This window comes from Agelaius tricolor, unplaced genomic scaffold (assembly GCF_023055355.1).
Source record: "Agelaius tricolor isolate 1412-34295 unplaced genomic scaffold, bAgeTri1.0.p SCAF_11, whole genome shotgun sequence".
NCBI lineage: Eukaryota > Metazoa > Chordata > Aves > Passeriformes > Icteridae > Agelaius > Agelaius tricolor.
In genome coordinates, this window is record NW_027269271.1 from 13353674 (window position 1) to 13374060 (window position 20387).

At 35.4% G+C, this 20387-nt stretch overlaps 1 protein-coding gene across 22 annotated transcripts in view; it reads right to left on the reverse strand.

Moving 5' to 3' along the window:
* Positions 1-932: 932 nt before the first annotated feature.
* Positions 933-20387, reverse strand: part of PTBP2 (polypyrimidine tract binding protein 2) — a 214187-nt gene continuing 194732 nt past the window's right edge. For 14 of the 22 annotated variants that reach the window (XM_071436211.1, XM_071436210.1, XM_071436209.1 and 11 more), the window contains 10 exons: positions 19524-19538; positions 18396-18560; positions 18208-18318; positions 11447-11642; positions 7190-7344; positions 5739-5772; positions 5202-5294; positions 4628-4844; positions 4448-4525; positions 933-4312 (listed from right to left, as the gene is read on the reverse strand). In XM_071436211.1, the coding sequence (XP_071292312.1) occupies positions 4180-4312; positions 4448-4525; positions 4628-4844; positions 5202-5294; positions 5739-5772; positions 7190-7344; positions 11447-11642; positions 18208-18318; positions 18396-18560; positions 19524-19538 (1197 nt within the window). In that variant the 3' untranslated portion in view covers positions 933-4179. Of the gene's footprint in view, positions 4313-4447; positions 4526-4627; positions 4845-5201; positions 5295-5738; positions 5773-7189; positions 7345-11446; positions 11643-18207; positions 18319-18395; positions 18561-19523; positions 19539-20387 lie in introns of those variants that run through there. The other 8 variants (XM_071436204.1, XM_071436221.1, XM_071436201.1 and 5 more) reach the window with 7 other exon arrangements.

A 20387-nucleotide genomic window follows, 5' to 3' on the forward strand; every position in this document is an offset into this window, starting at 1 on the left:
ATCTATATCTATCTCCCTTTCTACACACAGCAGGACCACAAGACATGGGGTATTCTGCCTGGTTATTTAAAAGAAAATTTGTTCACCTCAGCAAAACTGAATTTCAGGTTGTCTCAGAGTCTGGAACAGAACAAGGACTTCAGCCTCATCCCTATGTAACACAGTCAAACCTTTTGAGCAGTCTTGCTCACTGTAACACATTTGATATTAGGAAAACCATTTCTTGAGATGGGACTAGTGGATTTATATTCCTGTTGGCAAAAAAACCCCACAATTCATTTTTCTAATGTTTTGAAAGACGTACATGTTATCTAAGCACAGAATTAGACAAATTATCTGGAGCAAACTAGAGTTTGAAATCCCAGTGCCTTAAATCCTGCAGATAGCAGGACCTTAGTAATCTTGTCATGCTGTAAGATACTAGAAAACAGAAGGAAACTTATAAAGAAACAAATAAACTGTTTTTGTAAAATGGATTATGAAACTAATTCTTAATATAAAACATTAAAAACGGCAAGCTACAAATAGCTCTATGAACTGTTATTCCTGCAGGGCAAAGGCACCTTTTGTAACATGTTAAATCACAATATACAGAAATACTTTTAAGTGTATTCACTTAGCTTTAAAGTTTTCCCCGTTTCTAGTTAGAATGCTATAAGGTTTTGGTTTATTTCACTTACATACTGTATTTGCCACTCAACATTATCTGATCAAAGATCATTTTTGGACTTCTCCAACCAATTTCATTGCTCCACCAGAGAAAATGTAACGATTCACGAAGAAATAAAAATCAGCAACTGCTCTCTGACAAAATACCAGAATTATTTTAAAAGTCTGAAATTGAGTTTGGAGAATCACCCTGCCTATGGTTAAGTTTTACTAACAATCTGAAAAGTCACATTCCATGGAGTGTAAGAAGTTATTCATGAATCTTATTTTTAGTAAAATTTTAATAAAAGTGATGCTTTTCACATTCTGAAGAGCTAAAAATACAGAAACTTATTTACATTTTATAACAACAAAAATGTACAAATTACTATACAAAATGCATTACCATTTCATGAAAAACATGTTTTTGAAAGTTCTAGGAGTTAGGATATTACTAAGTCTGTATTTTCTGAAGAGATACCACTTTAAAGACTAAGTATCCATAACTGAACAGTAATTTTCTTCAGATTAATAAAAAATGCTTTCATGACAATTATGACTGTCATTACTTTTAATTTTGGCTGATACAAATATAACCTCGTAATAAAAGCTGCTGAATTTATAACAAGTCAAAGCCAATATATACTCTTTCCCTTGAGGTTTTTGCCACAGAAATTTTCAAAATGAGAAAAGTATAGAAACTTCTTTTTAAGGAAATAAGCCCAGCAAGAAGAATGTAAGCTACCCTTTTATAAACCCCTACATTTGTACACAATCAGACAGTGCAGATGTTTACAGTTATTTCAAAATTACACATATGGCAATCACTGTATGCTATCTGATACACGTTTTAGAGTGGAAACAATTCAGCACAAGCTGAACACACAGAATGGCAAATTTCAAGTCACATTTCTAGTTGAAACACACAAGCACATTCTGATACACAAAAGGAAATCTGACACACTTTTATTTTAGAAAAATATGGGACATCATATTGTACAGATGAAAAATGTAACAGATCAGCTCAGTCAGACCCTTAACTACTGCTTAAATCACTGGAAATAGTCACATCTGTGCGTTTGGGTGCTCGAGGTGGAAAAAGATGCTGATTCCCAAACTTTGAGTATGGATGAATAGGATTCTATCAGCACTTCAGATTGGGTGATCACTGCAATACCTGGAGTATGACTTAAATCATATATTGGGTGTAGTTCTGATAAAATGCATTTTATTTAACGTATTAAGACTAATGCAAGGCCCTACATTATACCATGACCTTCAAAAGCTGATAGTTATTTACTGATTTGAAAGCCACCCAAAAGAAGACATCAGCTCACAAAATATTCTGACATCAATGTACCTACAGTGGTTGTACTGGAAAAGTGACTGAAAAATGCTTTGATTTTGACAGCTTTAACTGCTCCAGGATCATTCAGTTACTCTTAAATGGCAACTGTGTAAAATCCTATTTCTAACTGAAAGGGAAAAAAGCCCCACAACAATCAGTTCAAAGTAATATACAGGAAAACTACTGAAGTGTCCAAACTGTTCTAATATTCATTTGAACCCATGACTCTGAAAAGGTGAAGTATCCTGTTCTCAAACATGTATGGTCCATGGATCTCATGTGAAATCCTTTGTTACTTTCACCCATGAGTGTACTGTATGATTAGTAGAAAATCTTTAGCACACACAAAAAAAATGAAAGATGAAACTTGCAGCAAGAGAGCATGGCAAACCTGAGAGATCTATTAGTGCATATATCTGCTTAAAAACTAAAAAGATAGAAAGAGAGAGCTAACAAACTACAATAAAGGTTATGTCTTTAAAGCAGTAAGTTATAACAGGGTGGGAAATGTTTCATTTGCACGTATGCCTGCAAAGGGGTCACTGTCTGAACATAAAGAGTTGGTATTTTTCACAGCATCAGATTTATGGTAAAAAGCCATAAATAGTAGTTTTTAATATTATGCTTTTCCCACCCTGGCAGAGAATAACATGAATTTAGAAGCACAGTAGAAGTGGAAAACAAAGAAGAGAAGAGATAGAAAGCAGCAGAGAAAGACAGAAAAGGTGAATACAGAGCTACAGAAGTGTTTATTGAGCATGCTACAGAGGTAAGCAGAGTACACACAAAATGAAATTAAACAACCATCAAACCTCCCAACTTTGTTAGAAAATTAATTTTTAATTGTGCCACTTCCAAACTATACTGAATTTTACAATTCTAAAGATGTAAAAACTCAACTAATAGAAAATATACATGACCTTTTTTTTCTACATAGATAACAGAATCTATGAATCTTGAAACTAAGTACATCAATTTCAAAAAGTATTGGTCATTTAAACAGAATCAAGGTAACAGTTCAGACTGTCAGTGAACTGCTTTCAAATTAACTGGATCTGCAGATTCTGAGCCATGTTTATAGTAAAGTCAGATCAATTTCTAAATACAAAATATTTTGAAGAGATTTATTAAAACTGAATATTACAATGCAAGGTAAATTAAGACTAAAGGCACATAAACTTTGGTCCCACCTGGTTGTCAGTTTTAGAAAACTGCCACAAAATTTCCTGCAAGCATCTGCAGCAAACTTTCTTCATCATTGAAAAATACATGCACCATTTCCTGAACTAGCTTGACCAGTCTGTACATGCTCAGAAATCCACAACCATATTCCATATCTTAATTACAAACTAAAGATGGCAATATATATTGAAATGCACGTAAGTCATGTCAACTTCAAAAACATCTACGAAAAATATTCAGCCACAAACAAGACATTACTTAGTGCTGACATTTATATGATACATCCCACAAGAGTGTGTACAAAAAGGTTAAGATTCCACAATGCTTTTCACGTAGGGCTCAAAGTCACAGAAGTCACTTTTTGTCCTTTAAGAAATTAATATTCTGTACCTTGTTAATTTTAACTAATGCCTACATTCATAACTGAATCTAGACCAGAACAATGAAATACAAAAGGCTTTTTTTAAAAAAGAACACATAGCAAAAAGTAGCAAAAATCAAATAAAATCATTTTACTCTTTCAGCATAATGCATCTTATCCAATTAAAAAGAAAATAATTGACAAGCCAGCAGATAAAGAAATCTATCAAGCAGGAGAAAACAAAAACTTAACCTTTTTACACACCCCTGCCTAAACATATTTAAATTATCATGTAACAATGTGCCCCAGACAACCAAATTTGCTTTTTACTAGTTATGCAATTCCAGCAGTACTAATTTTCCTTTTTAAGGCACGTACGTCAACTAAGTTGAAAAAATGTCGTATTAACTTGAAATCTTTTAAACAAAACAATGGTTTATCTAAACAACAGTTGAACAGTTGAAAAGCAGTTAAGATCACTGCCTCTTTTTTAAATTATTTTTTTAAAACAATTGAGGAATGGTAACAGCATGAAAAAAAATAAAAAAACAGAAGACAAACTCTGGTCCCCACTTTCCTGAACAGTCAAAAGGTGACAACACCAAACAATGCAATACACCTTCATTCTCTATCTGCCTTTCTAAATAGTTGACTTAGAGAAAGAAACTCTCAGATGGTGACTTTCTCCCAGATTGTAATTGTGAAGATCAATCAAAGCCTGAATAGCTTCTTCTACTGTTGACATCTGAAGAAGTGCCATCTTGTGATCTCTTCTGAAACAAAATAATGGAATTAGGAACTTGAACACTACAGGGCTGCTCCTAATATTTGCAATTTGATATATACTTTTTCTTAAGATGTGCTGCAAAACTCTTTTTTTTAGAGCTACGTGCAGAAAAGGTACTTACTGAAAAAATTTAAATGCTTTCACAGTGCCTCCAGTGTTAGCAAACAATGTGCGTAGATCCTCTTCTGCTACTGATGGTCTACAGACAGGAAGAAAATCAGCATAAGCAGGAAATCATTAGTCAGTTCAGTGTGCTGTGATTCACACAAATATTATCAGATTGCTGGCAGCGAACACTTACGGAATATTGGACAGATGAAGTGTTGCAGAAGGAGGAAATATATTTTGGAAGTTTTTGGAACCAGGTTTCTTGAAGCGGTGCAAAGGTGAATTACCAAAATCTTTAGTCAGCCCTTGGTCATCCAGTCCCTCTCGAGGTAGTTGTACTGTCTGATGTTTAGAAAGGGTAACCCGAATGATCTTTCCATACATTTTTTGTCCATTAAGATGGCTCATGGCTGAAAAAGACAAGTTTACTCAATTGAGTGCTACTTTTCAATAGCTTGTGGTACATCACACATGCAAAGAAGAAAAGCACTCAAGCAAATCAAAGGGTCAGTGTGCTAAAGGACTAGAATCTAGGTCTGCAGACTTTGTCAATATTTAATTTTATTCAGGGATCATCATATTTTATTCAGCTGTTGAATTCATTTAGGGTATTCATTTAAGAGCATGCAAAAAAATTTTGGATCTGGTGGACGACCGAGATAAGAGACAGACTAACAAATATAAACACATTTAGTTCACCTGATATTACACAGCCTAATTTCCAAGTACTTAGACTAATGGGAATATAAGCAGAAAACTAATCTTACCCAGTTGTGACTGGTTTCCATCAGCCATCTGTATAAGAGCACTATCTTTCTTATTGTATAAAATCTTCACACGCTGCACATCACCATAAACACCTTTTTAAAGTCAAAAGTAACCCAAAAGAAAAAGTTCATTTTAAAGCCAGCCACCTAAGTAATATATTTTGACATATCAATGGAACATTCAGACAGCAACAAGATCACTCGCTCAAACTCAACACACTCACAAATGAATAAAGGAGATAAAGATTTTGAATAGTGAATTTTGAAAAGAATAATTTCTGATAAACCCTCAAAGCTATGTGAATGATATAAAATTAAAGACCATGCAAAATATATTAGCATGCATTAAAAGAAAATCTGTGTCTATGGAGAGATTTAAACAGCAAAAGAAAAATAGCAAAAGATTTACTATTCAACTTTAAGCCAAAGTGCTAGCTACAAATAAGAATTAAGGTGAAACAAAAAAAACCAACCAAACAAAAACCATAAAAACAAAACCAAATCAATAATAAAAGTATAGTGCTAACAATAACATACCGAAGAGGGTAAACAGACTTTGGGGCGTAACCATCTTTAGAAGGAGAGAAGAGCAAGCAGCGTAAGACAAGAAGAGAGAAGAGTCGAGGAAGAGCGGAGATGAACAGATCATCCATAACGAAGGGTGGTTCCCGCAGAATGGTGAGGTGGTCATGGATCATGGTTTCAAGGCGGTTAATTGGGGCAAGTTGGTCCGAGGAACATTTTGTTCAAGCACAGAAGCATGAACATAGGGAATGAAGACAGGGAACGTAGACAAAGACGAGGAGAAGGGTAAGACAGGGAAGGGCACGGGAATTTGGGTAAAGACAAGGAAAGGGAAGTTGAACACACGGGGAAAAGGATGAAATGGGGGAGGGAATACAGCAATGCGGAAGAAAAAAAAATAAGGAAGTGGGGAACAAAAAAAAAATAAAATATAGGTCAGTACATAGGAAATGTAGGAATTTGGTCAGAAAATGGTTGGTTTATGTACTGTACGAGAAAAACTGAGTAAAATGTAGTCACCCAAGACAAATATGGGTAAAGTACATTCATATCAAGAGTAAACTACAGCATTTCATCTCAACATGAAAATAAAGTAAAAAAAGCATGCAATAGAAATTTTAAAATTTAAACTTTAACTGCGTAAGCATGGCTGGTTATGAAATGCAGGCAAAATATCTTTCAAAATGGCACTCTGATCTGAAACATTTTAACATGCAAGACTGTGGATGACAAAATAGTACTAGATGATAAAAAAAGCTTAATGATTTACAGTGACAGAGGCCAGTTAAATATGGAACAGCTAGACTGATACAAACTTCCCACATTTCATACCAGCTTTCACAGCCATCAAAATAAATGTAAAGGACAGTAAAAATGCAAAACTAAATTAATCCCTTTAGATTTCAGAGTTAGCAAGAAAGATACAGTTAAGGTGAAAATGCTTTGCCACCACTTTTTTATTTTTAAGACAAATGAGTAACTGCAAAGAAAAAAAAAATTACTAAGAGAGACTGGAAGAGTGCCTCGTCAAGATCTTTGGGAGAACCTTCAAAGAAAAATGTGTTAGAGTAGTTCACATAAATTAAGACTCAAAAATGTGAGATACAAGCATGAAATGAAACAGCAAACAATTAGAAACAAAACAGAAATTCTAGTTTACATGACTACAGTTACAAAAGAAAGCATAGTTGGTATTCAAACATGAAGAAGTTACCAAATTTTTCTTAGGAAAAAAAATAGGTAGCTGACTGTCAAAGGATATTTTAAGTTGTTAGCTACCTAGGAACAAAAATGTATTTAACAATGGCTTTAAAATAAACTTTGGGGATTATTAAAAAAACAGCAAAAATACTTTGAGCTTAAAATCCAAATATAAGAGGCCAAATGCAAAGAAATTATAAAATACAGACAAATGAAATGTGACTAAAGGGGGGGGGAAAACAAAGTAAAATTGTTTCACTTACCTCTTCATTTAAATTGCTAACCAGGAGGACTGTATTGCCACCAGCTGAAACTCCAGGCATTCCCACACGGCCAGCAGCAGCAGCTGCAGCTGCAGCAGCAGCATTTGGAATAGCCAAAGGACTCAGAGCTCCTGGAACAGCTGCAACAGGAAGCCCTAATTTTAAAATAAAGCATATTTTACGAAACACACACAAGTCATTTTTTAAAAAGTTCCTATATCAGTACTAGGGCTGTATACACACTCTACACAGCAAACAATACCACTGTAAAGTCATCCAAAGGGTTGGTAAATTAACATAAGAGAAATGCAGAAATTTTTTTTCAGATCAAGTCTGCAGAGTTATGAGGTATAAAAAGTACTTTCTATTCAAATAACCATTATTGTGCAGCAAAACTGTTTCCACTGCAGTCCAAAATGCTTGAAGTGTCTAGTTTATCAAGATGGTCTAAAGTAAATGTTGATTAAATCAGCAAGAATAAACACTAATTGTGCTCTCTGCATCATTACATCCTTATTTCTCATCATTTGAGAGACATTCTTCACTTCAACTTGGTGCTTGACTGAATCCCTAACTGTGCATTTGTCCATGTGAAGAGGTTTACACATCTCACAACCTTAGTATGGGGTGGGGAGGCAACCCTCTAAGTCCAATATTCAACATGCTCTGTGGCTTTAGTAATCCAGTTCTCTGAAGAAGCATGTTACCCTCAGCTATAGCTTCAGTTGTGCCTCTATGTTTTCTTCTTCAAGGAAACTCAGACCCTGTACAGAAATGCTGGTTTTGTCTGCTCACGTCACTGGGGTGTGAGTTGAGTGTGCTACTCCCAGGATTCAGGAAAGGTTCTTGTGATACATTTGCACTATACATGGTTTATATAGGAAGAGCTTTATTGTATTTGATCAACATTGCCATTTGCACATCACGCAGGGTTCAGTACTATTGTATCAGATACTATTGTATCAAAATACTTTTCCAGGACAATGGCATGACAGATCCCCACCTGAAGGAAAAACAACTTATTTTATACTAGGTCAATAGCAATCACTTACATTTTAGAAAATGTCAAGCTACCAGGTCTTACTAGAGCATATCCAGTCTTCTAGTATGTCTAGACATTTCTACCTAACCTTAGAAACTTTAAGCCAGTCCAGCATTTTCAGGAGTAAAGGAATCTAAAGAAGGCCAGTGCAATGTTTATGGTTCTTTCCATAGCTGGGCACAGCACAGCCAAGTAACTCATACTTAAAAAGGCAAAAATTCTTCACAGCATCAGACTCTCCTAAGGACATTCTTTGGTCCCATCAAAGAAGTTAAAAACAATGATTTATTAAACAACATTCCTATAAAAGCATTTTCAATTATTGTCCTTCAAAACTGTCAGCAACAATCTCAAAAAGGGGCACTAGTGGAAAGCACTAACAAAGAATGCCAGCAACGACAGCAAGGGATAAAGCTGTGTGAGCCCTAAGCACATCAGTGTATCTCCAGCACAACAGTGTATTTGCAGCTCTAATATTAAACAAATATCTAAATTGTGAGTAACATATATCAGTATTTGCTATTTTGAGTAGTTCTTATATAAAATATTTTGTATTTTGTGGTTCAGTATAATACCGCTGTTGTTTATCCAAAGCTTTTTTCTGTGACATCTGTAACTTTTTTAGGGGGTTGAAGAGGAGGGAGACTATATCTATTGTTTCATATGTGAGGTAAAAAACAGAAGAAAAAAAAATTGCCTCTGATAATTCATTTGAAACCAGCTCATTTAGTCCACTAGTAATTTTCTCCTTCTTTCAAAAAACATTAACGCTCATTGAATATTGTCCAGTTTACAGACTCAAGGATTTCTGATACCTTATTTTATCACAGGTGAGGATGTAGTAGATGAATGAGTGATGATGCATGTAGGCTAGACCATCTATTTGATTGATATGTTTTTAACTGATTACTTAGCATACATAGATCACATTTTTTGAAAAGGTCAGACAAATTACAAAGCCACAGCAAATAGCTGTGGAACAGAATTCTTGGTCTGCAGTCTCCACTGTACTTTGATTTGCCATTCTGATTAAAGCAATTGAAAGGTTTTTAATAAATAAATATAAGAAGAGTTTTTATTATGAAAAAGTTACCATGTTACTGTTTAGAACTTTTATGAAACTATTTAGAAGTTTAGCTATGTGGTAAACATGATCAACTAGTATTAGAAATCTATGTCACTAGCTTTATTTTAGCTTCCTACAACTACAGATAATAGGCTTTTGGTTTTTTCAAAATATTAATGGAAACATACAAATATTACATGCCATCTTTCTAGCCTTTTGAGGCCTTTTCCTCAATGAAGTTAAAATGCAACATATCACATTATTTATTCCCTCTCAGCTTATCCTTTTCTGTGACTTCCAAAATGCAAATTGCTAATGCCATTTTCATAGTAGGCAGATTGAAGCTACACTAAAAATACATTATCAACTTCCAGGAAAACCACAGGCACTGTAATCATCCTAATGCAGGTAAGTAAAACTGACCAAGAACTGGGTTTATAGACCTGTTATGAACCCTTTTTGTGGCTTGATGTCAAGTAATCACCATCTACTTGTACTGACTAGTTCCTGTTATGCTTCCTATGGCTTTGGGGGAGACAGCAGCTTAACACCTCTGCTTAACAGCTTACAAAGCTACAAGAGTTACATCATCAAGTTACATTTACTGAAGTGGAGTATTCACTTCACCCAGAAGGAAACTGAGATATGTTTGGTTTGGAATTAGTGCAGATTTAAGAACCAAGACTAACAAAATTTACATCCTGTCACTAAAACTCAAGCCACACAATTGTGTTGAACCTAAATCTCACTTTTGACATATGGATTACAGTATACTCCTAGAAAGCCAACAACAAAAAGTTGCATCCATGTTTTGTACAAGTTTGTAGCATATAAAAGTGTAACATAAGCAAAAGGAAGAAGTGAGTCCTTAATGCATTTTCTGTAGGCAATCTCATGATACACACATAAAGATTGCTACAGCAAGAATTTTTACAGCAATGCCACATGTCCATCTCGTGGTACTCTTTCTGAGCATGCAATAGAACCTGAAGAACAGCACACTAAACTCCAAATGGAGCTCTACTCTTTCATAGGGAAATATGCCCTCTGAGAATCACATGTGAATAAGGCACAGCCTTTGTGTGTACTTTACAACAGTAGATATGAAATGTATCCTTCAAATGTATCCTGACAATTTCAGAAAATTGTCAAGTACAGTGCAACATTCAGTAGCCCTAGCTACAATATCTACCTCTTCCTGGGTTCACATAATTCACTAAGTGCCTTCTATCTTCCATAACAGAGAGAAGAGGGCTCCTCTTTCATAGAGTAACTCAAACTTACTTCAGTTTGGCCGAGACTGTACAAAAAACCATGAAATCTATGTTGTTCTTATGTTTTCTTCAGAACAAAAATGAGAAATTATCCAAGAAAGAAAAAAAAAAAGACTAAGTCGGAAGAACAATGATCACAACATAATAAATCAGCTTGTATAAAAATAATGATTCTCTATCTGAGTGCTATTACATTTTAAAGAGTGAAAGGTGCTCTTCCCAAAAAACAATTTGACAGGAGTAGGAGCATGCATTGATTATTTTGGTAATAGTCAGAAGACAGATATATCTGTACCTTTTTCAGAGCATTTCACCAACTTCTGATGAACTCAAAGGCTGACAGGATATATAGAACTCCTATAACATGTCACTAGAAGTGCAGCTATAGATTTTTTCTTTTATTCACAGAAACTACAGGCAGCACCAAAGGGTTTGGGTATTTTAAGCAAAGAGCATAATCTTTCCCCTTTGAAGGAAACCAGCAAAATGTTAGTTTCATATTCTGATATTACAAATAACCACTTAGCATGAAGAAATCATGCAAATCATGTTAAGTCTCTCTTACAAATTAGGTTGGAAGGTGGGCAAGGTGGCCACAGACAGGAACACATGAAAGAGGGAAGGACAGACTTTGGGATACAAACTGAACTAACTTGACTTTTTCTAGTACTTTATGCATTTGTCATGCAAGTCTTCATTCATTTTTTGCAGTACTTCTAAAGGCAACATAACTATGTTACTACAAATCAGATCGCAATCTAGACTGAACCGTGCCTGGGCCTTTGGACACTATTGTAATTAAAGTTGTTAGAAGGATTCATGAATATTTTCATGAAGTGGCTTTGTAATACAGAAGAAGAATGTAAACATCATACCTAGAAGAGAGGTCTCCTTGGCAAATGCAGCAGCAATAGCTGGGTCCAGTGTTGGCTGTCCATCGCCAGATGGAAGGTCAGGACGAGTGTAGTCCCTGCTCTTATCGTTGTTGTACTTGACATTCAAATTCACCAATTTGGAAAAATCAATTCGTAGGGTACAGCAAGCATTATAAATATTTTGACCGTCTAAGGCCTGAAAAAAAAGATCACAGTTTATTTAAAAGACACAGTAACAGTTGGTTGCACAAGGTTGGGGTTTTTGGTTGTTTTATTTTAAAATAAGGTCAGTGTATAGATATTTATCTGTCTTACTGTCTAGCTTAAAACCAATTAAAATGCATTAACATCTCAACATGATGCCAGGAAGTTCAATGTTCCCTTCTTACCTAGAAATTGTTTTTATGCACTGAAGTGGCAAGGGACATTTTAACACTGTCAAATTTTGTCTGTCAAATACAGCTAATTAACCTGCATTCCATAGCACAGCCTTAAATCAGACATAATGCCAAAGAGATTTATCAAAAAAAAGAACAAAAACAAAAAGCCAATAATTTTACAGGGAAAATCAACTAGAAAAAAAAATCTAGACTTAACTACCATGTTACACAGCCATCTGTTAAAGCATAATATATACATTATTCCTGCATGCTTTCCTTCTCCCCTTAAAGGTAGTTAGTGCCAAAAATGAGAGAAAACCAACTTTAACTGCTAACCTGATGTTACCAATACTCTTTTTTAGAAATCCCATTTTTCAAATTAATTGATACTTCTGAAAGAATGTGTATTAACATGACAACTAGCACTCCATGAAAACACTTTTGTAAAAAAATCCAACATACATATACACACACACACATATATTTATGTGTGTGTCTCCCTTATCTCCCTTATGCACCAGGCAAGTGAATCAATACCTGGATTTGAGTCCATTTACATTTTGTGCATATCCTCCTTTCACTCTAAGCACTACCAGTTAAATATGGGAGAATTAAAAAGATAGAAACTTTTGTAATAAAGTCAGTTTAATTCTTAGGGAGTGCTAGAAAGCGACGATGCAGCTCATCTTAAAAATTAGCATTCAATCAAGTCATTATGTTAAATATAAAGCTACCACATATATATATATATGTATATATATATATATATATAAATATATACACACACACTGAAAAATATAAATAAAGCAAATTTTCAAATACACATATCAGATCTTTTATTTCACTGTCTGGACTGAAATGTTAGACTGAAATGTACTACTTCTGGACCTGAGCTAGCTCTTGCAGTTAGCAGGGTTACATCTGCAGTGTACTTGCCAAATCATCCAGGTTCTAGTAGGGCTTACTATTTTAAGCTTAGCACTGCACAAACCTTGTGTGCCTGCTATTTTCATCAAGTGATGCATCTGGAAACTGAACATCTTGCAGACACCCCTCTGCTAGGCCTGGGCCAGCAAGGCTGTCCCCACAAAACATTATCACACCTGACATCTCCAGGGCTCACAAAACCACTTAAAAGAACTACCACCATTAGCAGTCAACGTAAAAGAATGTGTAAGTCAATGTAATTATTTTGCCATAGCTCGGAAGGTCTAAAAACATATCGAACAAAAAATTTAACTGGAAAATCTAAGCATTGTATCAACAAACAGCAATTAAAGAGAAACCCCTATGCTTGAAATTCAGCTTAAAAATGCTTTATACAATGTTTCAAAAGCAAAATTTACTGTCCTTATTCATAGAACACAAGCTTCATTAATTAAATCTGTATTGCTGGGGTGGTGGTGAGCACCACCATTACAGCATACACCATTTCCTTACTCTTTAATACATGGTGACAAAGCACAATCCAAGACTCCTGTTGGTATTTGGGAAAAGAATATCACTGGAACACTTATACCTAAAAAAGTTTATATTGAGAATCTACCATCACTTTTAGAAGACTCCCTACCTTCTAAAATTCACTAAGATATGGACTAGAGGAAGGTGCAAATTATCCAACTGGAGTTTACTTACTGTCAAATACAATGTCACTGCCCCAGCAAGGGAACACCCAATCCCATGATGAAGCAAACAGGTGTGAACTCTTGAGACTGAAAGGATGTATTCTTTAGCTTAGTCTGAATCACAGGACCCAACAAGATTCATACTTTACCTCTCTGTGGAGTCTGTAGAAATACTGACTTGTGGCTTGCAGAAAGCTGCTAAGTTGATGGAAATATTTCAGACTTAAGAAGTAGCAAACCAAGATATATCTGTGTTTGGAGTTTCTAGAGTAGTTAGGGTTTAAATGGAGCTATACAAGTAACTAAAACTTCTACTGAAACAGCAAAACCTCCTCTTTCTTCCAAAATCAAAGTGACCAAAAATACATATAAAGGTACTGCACAAGAGAAATCACTTGTAGCTGGAGGATAGATGGGCTGAAAGAACATCCTGAACAAGAAAGGAAGGAGATGCACTCTTAATAAGGACTGCAGTCAAACTCTAGGAAAGGATTCAAGCACATAAACAAAAAATAAAAACCCTCACCCCAACCATCTCTACCAGCAGCGTCATACACCTCATACACCTAACAATGCAAGCAAGATTCTCACCAACCAGCATTTTTTTCAAGATTAATTGTTCACATCTAAAGTCACAAATGTGAATGTGTGTCCTGAGCTCTTACTTGTATAGCAAAAGAATGTGCAACAAATCCTCAAACACTGTTCCTCTCAGACATCCTGAAAAACATGACACCAGCCATTCACTGCTAGTGAATGTACATACAACAATCATCTCCAAGAACTCTACTGCTAAGAAGCTTTTCTTTCGTGTATTTATTTCACATGTGATACCACACCACATCACACATGGGCCAAACCAAGGAGATCAAGAATCATGAGACCTTCTACAAATGTGAGCACCATTCTTCATCTTGCCTGTATCAGCAAACCCAAAAAACTAAACCTAAGATTTTCAGAAGGGTGTTAAGAGCTAAAGGCATAAAAACCCCCCAAACCCAAGGAAGCAACACTTACAAAACATACTCCAGCTCAACTAAGTACCTCAAGGTAACTGAAGGTTGTATGGTAAGTATCTCTTGGGAGAAATATGCCCCAAGTGTATCCCACAGATCTGTGCATCTGAATGGAGCAGAAATTGTACTCCTTAGAACTAAAGATGTCCAAAAAAGCCTAATACAATCATAGTGGATAATAGCCCTGCAGCTCAGTATCCTATCTGAAGATGTCCTTTCTTCCATTCTGCAATAACTACCTGAAGTTCCTACTACATATTTTAGGGCAATGCAGATTGGCAGAGATCTTTTGCAGACTGCTACCAGCACAGAGCTACCCTCAAGCTGTGAGGCAAAACAACTGGAAAGATGACATGTGCAGTTAAACTCACTGGAATCTTTGAATCACGTGCAGGCCAAGGAAGGATCAACTGGCCAACTGTAAGAGAACCTCTAGTGATATTTTTAACCCATGCTGGGTCAAGATGACCTGCATGCACTACATATGAGCCTCAGTTGACTGTCTATAGATGAGTCATTAATGACTGTTAATAGTCATGATTTGGCAAGAATACTTCCAGTACATCTGCATGACGGCAATGCTCTGAATTAGCCAGCTTCTCAGACAGAAACACCAGCACTCTCTTCTCATGGTATACCAAAGTACTGGTGTTCAAATATTTAAGTCTGCTGCTTATGCTAAGAGTACTCATCATTTACAATGAAAATGGGCTATTTTTAATGCTTAGGTATCTCCATATGCATACAGGCTTCTCCAGACAAAACCCGCATTAGCAGAAGCATGGCAGTTCAATGTGCTCTACTCTTGCCCATTCTCAGTTACATTCTCCACCCTGGCTAGACTGCTGCATTATACAGAACCTGAAGCTCCCAGTCTTCACCCCAGGAACCCATAATGATCCAGCCTGAGGGTGGTGATGAAACAAGTACCAGTGGAGCCACTGTCTACTTTTACAGAAAATGAGTTTCTTACAAAACAAGCGGAGCAGGAATGAGGTTTTTCACTAGCTGCTCATTCAAATTGCAAAAGAGATCCCACAGGGCTAGAGGCTTCATATTGCACATTCTTGTCAGTGTCACTGTTTTCTCAAAACTTTCAAATGCATAGCATCTCTCCTTGGTACTTACATCACTTGAGTTTTTCAAATTGCTCTTTAACTTCCTTAATAAGTCTTCAATTTCTATTAAGGCCATATTCTGATTTCCTGTGAAGAGGGCCACTGGAAAATTAAATTTCCCCATTATCTTCTACAGTAACTTGGATGGAAAACAAATTGAAAACTTTACTCTTTTACCATGTGTTTGATCTTGAACTCTATGTAACTTAATTGCAGGCACCACATCATCTTGCTTCTACATCCAGATGTATTTAAGCTGAAGAGGTTTTTTTCCCTATCACCTGACTGCTTCTTTCCTTCAGGTATTTTTGTTCTGGTGGCACTACATGTTTTATCACAGCGGCTTAACTGTAAGAACTGTATTTTACTCTATTTGGTTTGTGAGGGTAGTGGGGAAATCAAACCTTCCTTCCAATTTAGCATCCTTTAGTAACTGCACTTGGTACTACTCTTAACATTTTGTACATTTACGCAGAGATTGGTTAAATTATGAAACCATAAATCTAAGATTATTTCAATTTGACAATAAGGCCCCAACATTACTCTGACAATGACTGCACATACAGGCATCACTTATTTAATGAAGTTTTGTCATTCACACACACACTACTACAAGTGAACAGGTACCCTAATGAAAACATGCAAAACTGGAGAAACAAATACCTACTGTTTTTTTAAGACCAACAGAGTCCCACAAGCTAGTATCAGTTTGTCTGAAGTCAACAACAGCAAGAGATTCTTAGATTCCTTTCACACTTTTACATACCTCATCCATTCATTTGTAACTTCTTTATAATATATTCCTACAATTACACTGATAATTTTCATATCACTACAGTACATTTTGCAGACATCATTTTTCCATTAATATTCCTGATAATGTACATGACTCAAAAAGAGGTCAGAAGTTTTAACACTTGATGTCATACTTTGCATCAGAAAAGCACTTAAAGCAGCAGTAACATCTACTACTGAAAAATGGCTTTCCAAACACAAGTGAAGCCTGAATTACAACCTTCTGTAACAAATACATTTAGCATCCAACTATTCATCAAATATTTCAAATATAAATCTAAATGTTTACAATTGATTTCTTCAGAACTTGCAGGTGATGATGTAGTTTCTGTACCTCTATTTTAAACCTGCAAAGTCCATTCCAACCATACCAATTCTTATGTAGTACAGTGATATATCTGCATCTCTCTCAACTCTGAGGCACAATCTAATATTTGACATTATTTCAACTCCGAAAAGGACATCCCTAATTTAAATTGTGTTCCAGATCTACAAGTATTTCCAGACTGCTTTTCTGGAGTAGATTATCTTAAAGTGGGCCACCATAAATCAAGATGCAAATCATCTCTTCTCTCTTGTTTTCCTCAATAGCATGAAAACTTACACTCTGTTTTTTGAAAACATGTCCAATTCTTTGTGATCCCCTGTCTTGACCATCTCACAGTTCTTGACTCAATGCCAAGTATTTCATTTGGTGATAGGGACAAAAATGACCACCCTCTACCACTTAACAAAGTCTTTATTTCAATATAGTCCTCATTCTTTACAACAGGGAATTAAGACCATTTTTGTCTTTCCTCTACCAGGAGGAAAATTTGCCAACTTAGCCTGAGGTGTGAGCTTTTCAATTTTGTGAAGTTCTCAGCTAGTCTGTCATCTACAGGCAATAAGCACTTTCTATGCTGCCAAGCAACACTTAACCAGCACATCAATTTTAATCAGCCTTCTTCAAACTCAGACTGCTTGTGAAGGTTTGAAAATACAAATTAATTCCATTTATCTCTTGAAAATTATAATAATAATAATAAAAATCTCACCTTCCCCTTTGGTTCACCTTTTCTACTGCCACAAATGTGAACATATGCCATTCAATTAATTCAAACCATCTGGTCTAGATGACATGTTGTTGATCTTTGCCATAATTTATCCATAGGCTCTCTCCTGCTATAATGAATAAAACCAGCTACCTGTTCTTGCCTCTCCTAACCAGGATAGGAGAGTTTCCTATAAAACAAAAGCAAGATCCTGCTCACCTATCACTGCTGCAGAGCTTCTTCACAGTCTGGTCACATGAGTAAATTGCACTCTTTCTTCTGGGCATTTATGGTTACAAATAGGTCTAGATTTTTCTTTTTTTTTTTTTTTTAAGGATACTATAACTAAATACTTTCACAAATCTGTAACTAATCCACAAATCACATTTTCGTATGGATGCTTAAAAGTAGCTGCCAACAATTCAATGGGGTTACTATATTTGCTGCTTACAGTGAATTAATTATGCATCACCCTGACATCCTACACTCTTACTTCTAGTTGAGTTTTTTAATATTGCAGTCTTGCATATTATTTCATCTCTGCGCAGTCTTACTATAACATTTGTTCATACAAATGCCTAAAATATTTTAGACACAGTATCCATAAACATACTATCATTAAACATTGATTTCACAAAGTATAACAACTACTATTTTTTTTTTAATCTCAAAAGATTCACACACATGGTGGAGGAGTATGACACATTGTTATGGCAGTACTCTGTTACATCAACATTTTACAAATACTGAGAGTACAGGAAGATCTCTAGCCTTAGAAGAGAACTATACTTACTTGTTTTGCTTGCTGTGCATTTACTGGATCACCAAACTGCAGTAAAGCTTGAAACTGGTTATTCTTTGTGAATGTGATTATCTTCAATACAGCACCAAATTTAGAGAATATCTGCCAAGAAACATGGTACAGTTTTACACATCTGTTTCTCCCAACCACAGCTCAAGCTAAAGTGAAATCTGACTTACCTGATGAAGAACATCCAGGGTTACTGGATAGTACATGTTGTCAATAATTATTCTAAGTACTGGACTCTGAGCTGGAGTCACTGCACTCTCACTAACAGTGGTCCCACTAATGGGAGCATTTGATGCCTGCACAGCCGTCACTGCCTGAAGAACAGCCTGGGCCCGCTTAAAAAAAAAATGACAGAAGAGAGATTTTCTTAATATTTCAAGATAATAGCTTGAAATTAGTTAGAAATATTAATATAGTTAATTCCAGAAACACAGAATAGTCCACTAATTTAAAACTCAGTGCTACAGACATAACACAACGTTAAGTGCAATGCAGTCTGACTCTGTGAGAAGAGCCAACAAAAATGAAAACGGCAATTAATCCTTATGTCACATTAAGGAGGGGCTTCAAAAGGCACCAATAATAATCTTTCTAGTAGAAAGCTTATTGTTCTACTAGTAAGGATAAAGAAAGTGAGGATTTTGTAGGTTTCAAGATTCTTTCCTTTACAGGAAATAAAGCTAAACTAACCCACAAACCAACCAAGGAAAAAGCCCAATGCTATGCAAAGCAGAGGTACTTATGTTCAAAAGGCTGTATCTCAGCTAACATTTCACTGCCATTTTAATTATGTAGAAGGTTCTAATAGGAAGGGAAAATTCTAAACTAACATGTCCAAACTTCTCAGTTTTAACACAATGAAATAATACAAAGGACTAACATGTCAGATAGTGGTATCCAGAGAGGTAAACAAACTGGTGTCTGTTATCCACCCTCTTTTGTAAAAAGAAAAACAAAATCCTCTCCATATATGGGTTTTTTTTGTTTTTAAACACAAGTATGATTTTAGAAATTCAAAGGTAACCATGATACCACAAAAACACACATCTATGTAACTACTTCCACTGCCAAAACTGACAGTATCAGAAAGATTAGATGTCTTTTTCTGAGAAAGAAAAAGTGCAGAAAAAAGAGGTTCCATTTAATTGTTTCATTACAGTCGCCTTATGAAGCAAAACAATACAAAACAAGAGAGACAAGTGAGCATGCCAGGTAAAAATAATAACCATCATATTAATGCATACTGCACATTTTAAAGGTATTAGAGATACTACACCATTTCATGTCTCACAACTTACATGATATTCCTCATACTGAATCAAATCAATGAATAAGGAAAGAGGCAGGGGGAAAAAAAGACCTGGTGAACACCAGTTGGGAAAACAAAATTTACCTCTACATTTAACATTAATTACATTGAAATGTCTTTCAATTACACTTCTTTTCCCTAATGCATGAAACACAACTTTCAAGATAGCCAGATACTCAGCTGAGTTGCATAATTATTTCCTACTCTTTCTATAAGCACATATCAATTAAATATCAGTCCTTACAGTGACTGGAAAAGTTCAAACTGTATAACACAATGAACTACAACTTGTGAAGTCAATTTTAACGTATGACCCTTTTCAGCACTGTCTATATATACTTATACATCATATTTCATTCCATTAAAATTAACGTGAGTACATGAAGGAATACAGGACTAAAAAATGGTAAATATTAAAATTCTTATGAGTATTTTGTCAAACAAGCTCAAAATAACATCTAGCATCATACCTAAGTAGTCATTTGGGAGGGTGGATAATCTCTATAAAAATAAATCAAAGTATTCTAAGGAACGAGACTATTTAGAAAGACCAACAGAAAAATCAACACTATACTTGATCTGAACCAAAATGTCTTCAATAGATTACCCTGAAATTGCTTCCAAAGGCAACAGCTGTAACTTTACTATTTACATGTCCTAATAGAGGACACAATTAATAGAAATTAATTTGGCACTTACACTGTGTTTTGTATCATCAAAAATGCAACATAAGAAATTAATCTTAAAATAACCATCAGACTTCTGGTAGGTTTGAGTCTCTTATCTCTCTATAGTTTGCATTAACTGGTCACCACGTTACTTGTGCCAATTCTTCAATTCTACTAAACATAGA